We start from the raw sequence: 5,548 nt of genomic DNA on the forward strand, positions 1-5,548 counted from the left end.
GGAAATTGAAGCAACCTACACGTCTAGGAATTGATTATACATATTATGAAACATTTTCCCAAAGGAATAACAATAGCTAACCTAAGTTAAGTAATTACTATATGCTAGGCATTGTCCCGTATTATTTATAAAGGTTGCATAATTCAGGCTTTACACTAACATTTCCCTCTTATAGATAGTATAACTTATATATCGACGTGGGGAAATATCCAAGGATATGATAAGCTTAAATCAAGTAGCATTATACTCCATGTGATATGGTAAGCACTGCCATGGAACGTATTAGCTGAGGAGCAGAGAATTTTATTCCAAGGTGCACTTCTGTTAGACTACAGTGGCTCTAGATCCGAAGAGACGCGACGTCCAGAAAAGCTCTTCTCACACAACTTGGTCAACTGCTAACAGTTCAGAAGAAGACAGAGAAAAACGCTGGGGTCAATCGGTGTCTCCGAGTGTACTATCCATCAACCGGCAAGGAGAGTCGTCACTCTGAGTGATCTCTCACACTGAAGATGATGTGCAGAGCTGACCCATAAATCTTCGTTATCACATGTCTCCTAGGACACCCATTGGGGACAATGCCCTGGAACAATTTTTTCCAGTTTTCTCGGTTCATCAGGTACTTCACTGTTTGCTGTTTTTATCTCAGTGGCTCCAAACTGCAGGTCGGCAGCAAGAGATTTCGATTTTAATATACACACACATTTCCCAACACTTTATTATGGGGATTATCAAGCATACAGAAAGATTACCAAAAAAATTACACAGAACTCTCAACAGCTGTCATCTGTATTCTATGCTTAAAATTTCTCCAGCCGCCCATTGATCCACCTCAAGGTAAAATGCATTTCAGAACAAATTGCTGACACAGCACAGTCCCCTCTGAATAGGTCAATATGTACATAAATAGCCTATTGTCCAACATTTCTCATTTTTTCCCTCTTTTTTGTGGTAATTTTTTTTTTGCTCACATAGAAATATGCAAATCTTCAGCGTGAGATTCGATAAGCTTTGATTAGTGCCTGTACCTGTGTGACTGTTACTATGCCTGGGAGACCCCTCTTGTCTCTGACCCCGGCAAGAGAGACTGTTACTATGCCTGGGAGGCCCCTCTTGTCTCTGACCCCCGCAAGAGAGACTGTTACTATGCCTGGGAGACCCCTCTTGTCTCTGACCCCGGCAAGAGAGACTGTTACTATGCCTGGGAGACCCCTCTTGTCTCTGACCCCGGCAAGAGAGACTGTTACTATGCCTGGGAGACCCCTCTTGTCTCTGACCCCCGCAAGAGAGACTGTTACTATGCCTGGGAGACCCCTCTTGTCTCTGACCCCGGCAAGAGAGACTGTTACTATGCCTGGGAGACCCCTCTTGTCTCTGACCCCGGCAAGAGAGACTGTTACTATGCCTGGGAGGCCCCTCTTGTCTCTGACCCCGGCAAGAGAAACTGTTACTATGCCTGGGAGGCCCCTCTTGTCTGTGACCCCGGCAAGGGAGACTGTTACTATGCCTGGGAGGCCCCTCTTGTTTCTGACCCCGTAGTGTCTCATGTCCACATCACTCCCTGCCAGGCAACCACTATTTTGTTGTCCCTACTACCTAACCCAACCGTTGCTACCCATTGGTGAATGTCACATCTGTGGAATGAGTCACAGCGCTTTCTTCATGCAGCGTGTTCTTGCAATTCCCTCTTTGCTACTGTTTATAAATTCTTTGCTCTTATCTGGTGGCGTTGCATTGTGTAACTCTTGTTTAGTTTACTTTTGATGGAAGGCCTATTTCTGATCTTTGGCTTCCGTTGGTAAAGTGTCTCTGATAACACTTCTATTTTGTGAATATACAATTTAAATTTTCTTGGGAAAATAACATTGGAGTGGAATTCCTGAGTCATAGGGTCATGTTATCTTTATAACACTGTCAACTCTCTCCCCAACATGGCCAGGTCATTTTACATTCCCATGAACAGGCTCTCTCCTTCCAAATCCCTTGGAACATTGGGTGCTAACTTTAGCTGTGTTTGTGGATATGTTAGAGAATCTCCTATAGTTTTAATTTGCATCTCCCTGAATGTGTGTCAGAATATATGCATAGATGAATATATATTTTATATAATAGATCTCCTTTAATTCATCTTGAAATTATTTAGAAGCTTCTGGAATGTAAGCACTTCCTCATCTCTCCACCAGATTCATCAATCACTAATATTTTGTGTGTCTTCTGTTGCCTGCCCATTGTCTCCCTATTTATGGCTGCAAATGGCGTTTTTTTTCTGATATGTTTGGGTGGGAATGGGAAACATAACGGCACCTCCCTTTACCACATTCTTGCTGCTTTCCTTAGAAGAGTGCTCTTTCCTCCAGCACCAACATGTGGCTCTTCAAACCTGATATCCTGATGTGGTGTGGGCAGCCCTGTTCAGTTCACTGGCTGAATTGGTTTCTCACCAAGAGTCATCCAAATTCCTTTCTCCTCTGTGTAGTCCTGGCTGTCCTGGAACTTGCTCTGTAGACCAGACTGGCCTGGAACTCAGAGATCTGCCTGCCTCTACCTCCCAAGGGCTGGAATAAAAGGTGTGCACCACCACCTCCCCAGCTTATTTTTTTTATGATCAGACCAAGACTTTGCATTCTTGGTTGTAAGTCTACAAACATGCTCTCTCCATAGAGTCTCACATCCGGAGGCTCAGGCTGACGCTTTTAGGAATTCTCTGCCTAAAATGCCACATTCTCTGCTGCAATTGATCCGTGTTTTGTGGGGGAATAGTCTGAGAGAAATCCTGTGTCTTATCAAATTTCCAAGTATTTGCTTCAGCCTCCACTCTCAGATTCATCCACTGTGGTGGTTTGAAAGAAAATGGCTCCCAAAGGAAGCGGCACTATTAGGGGGTGTGGCTTTGTTAAGTGGGTGTGGCCTTGATGCAGGAAATGTGTCACTCTGGTGGTAGACTTTGAGGTCTCTTTTGCTCAAGCTTTGCTCAGTATGACTTTCAGTTGACTTCCTGTTACCTGCAAGATGTAGAATTCTCAGCTGCTTCACCAGCACCATGTCTGCCTGCACACTGCCATGTCCCACCATGATGATAATGGGCTGAACCTCTGAACCATAAGCCAGTCCCAATTTAAGGTTTTCCTTTATAAGAGTTGCCATGGCCATGGTGTCTCTTCACAGCACCAGGAACCCTAACTGAAGCATCCTTTATGCCGTTTGCTAAATGAGGCGTGTCTTTTCCCACTGTGTCTTCTGTTTTTATTAGTTGGCACTGAACCATAAATGAGAGCTTTTTTCTCATTCACTTATTTGTATTAATGTACACAGACATATGGAGTCTGACTTTAGTCAAAGGTTGTGACCCATCACTGCCATTATTTTTGACGCCTTTTGCTGCACCCACGAGTGCTTTCTTCCTTTCAGTCATAAGATATTCCTGGGTTCAAGTTGTACATTTCCTGTTTCAGCTCCAGAGTAAATCATTTGCCCCCAGGGTTTCTGCTTCCTTTTAATAAAGCATAGCATCTGCAAATCAAAATCTGGATTCTCATTATGCTGTTATTAGGCCCAAGTAGTTTTATCTCATTTATATATGCATACAGATGCATGCACACACACCTATAACTAGTAATCTACAATATATATATATACACATACATACAATAGATATAGGCGTCCATGCCTAATACCTCAATTCCAATTCAATTCCTCAATGGCTCTTTCTTTTTCTTTTCTTGGATTTTCCTCCAGTGTTTCTAAACACCTCCTCTGAGAATGAGGATTTTGGTTCCTTTTTTTTCCCCCGTATATTTACTTATTTTCTCCATCTCAGCCACACCCCTCTCTTTGTCCCTCCTACCACTTCTCATCCCATCCGTTTCCTGTTGTTTCGCCTGCTTTTGGCCCAGCACTCCTGGTCTCTGAGGTGCCTCGGTGGCCCCCAGACCTTCACCAGCTTTAGATTTCTATTGTCGTCCTGACTTCTCACAGTTGGGAAGGGGAGTGAAGGGACAATGTGGCAGGTTTTAGAAGAAAAACAAAAACCGAACAAAGTTAGCCCTCCAAACTAATCTGCAGTCCATCTATTTCCTAGCTCCCAGTTTTGAATGTCTACACAAAACCATAAACAAGCAAAAAAAAAAAAAAACCAAACAAAAAAGACAAAACAAAACAACCCCCCTCCCCCCTGCAAAGCCCCAAACAACAAAAATCCATTTGGGGCCGGGCGGTGGTGGCGCACGCCTGTAATCCCAGCACTCGGGAGGCAGAGGCAGGCGGATCTCTGTGAGTTCGAGACCAGCCTGGTCTACAGAGCTAGTTCCAGGACAGGATCCAAAACCACAGAGAAACCTTGTCTCGAAAAAACCAAAAAAAAAACAAAACAAAAAACAAAAATCCAGCCGGGCGGTGGTGGCGCACGCCTTTAATCCCAGCACTTGGGAGGCAGAGGCAGGCGGATCTTTGTGAGTTCGAGACCAGCCTGGTCTACAAGAGCTAGTTCCAGGACAGGCTCCAAAACCACAGAGAAACCCTGTCTCGAAAAACCAAAAAAAAAAAAAAAAACAAAAATCCATTTGCTAGGTCTTTAAAAGATAAGGAATAAACCAGACAGTGGTGGCACATGCCCTTAATCCCAGCATGATGGAGGCAGAGGCAGGTGGATCTCTGTGAGTTTGAGGCCAACCTGGTCTACAGAGTGAATTTTAGGACAGTCAGGGCTACACAAGAAAAAACTGTCTTTAAAAACCAAATCCAGGCTCCAAAGCTACAGAAAAACTCTGTCTCAAAAAACCAACCGACCAACAAGCAAACAAACCAAAACCAAATCCAACCAACCAAATAAAAAACAAACAAACAAACAAAGAGAAAGAAATAAAGCTGACATAGGGTACCAGGACTGACGCCATGCTGCTTTCTGCCATCTCTTTTGCCAAGAGCAAGTCAAATAGTATTCTGGTGAGACTGGTGAGTCAAGCTGGGGCAGGTTTCTCCTTCAACACGAGAGAAGCTGACTCCGAGAAAAGCTGATTTTTCTGCATTATGATCCAAGAGAAAAAGTTCTCTTCATAGAAGAGAAAAAAAATGCGCTCCCTCTAAGCAGTGGATTGAAAATGAATTTGATTCATAAAGGAAAAGACTGAGGGCGAGGGACTGACTCAGAAACCTGCAGTGTTTGCTGAAGAAGAGGAGACACAGCATGGTCATGGGTGTGGCGAAGGCTGCTGGGAAGGAACCGTGCCAGGAAAGAGTTCTTCACAGAGACCAAACATTTATCTCGCTGTATTTTTAAACAGGCATTACTAAGAAAAATGTTGGAAAAAAGTAAAGATGAGTATGATATTACAGTTTTCAGGATCCAGATAAAAAATCTTTTCACCGCAGGGCTCCCAACAGGATATCCCACTCCTGATGTTAGCGGCTCAGCCTTACCAGGCGTTGGCCAGCAGAGGCGCTACACTGTAAAGAGTGAGCATGCTTGCGGCCCTTCAAGGGCATAACCATTAACAAGGAGTTAGAGCAGCCGCCTCTACCAGTAGAAGTGCTTGATTAGGGCCAGCACAGT

The 5,548-nt window shown here is 44.1% G+C and overlaps 1 protein-coding gene across 1 annotated transcript; it reads left to right on the top strand.

The window, feature by feature from the left end:
- The first annotated feature begins 4,890 nt into the window (after positions 1-4,890).
- Positions 4,891-5,126, top strand: LOC121432832 (39S ribosomal protein L33, mitochondrial-like). The gene is given in 2 exon segments (XM_041630971.1): positions 4,891-4,984; positions 4,987-5,126. Coding segments are annotated over 2 exon segments (234 nt in total).
- The last annotated feature ends 422 nt before the right edge of the window (positions 5,127-5,548 follow it).

The sequence above is a fragment of the Microtus oregoni genome, unplaced genomic scaffold (assembly GCF_018167655.1).
Source record: "Microtus oregoni isolate MIOR12 unplaced genomic scaffold, Mior012 000036F_ref0000092, whole genome shotgun sequence".
In the NCBI taxonomy this organism is placed as follows: domain Eukaryota; kingdom Metazoa; phylum Chordata; class Mammalia; order Rodentia; family Cricetidae; genus Microtus; species Microtus oregoni.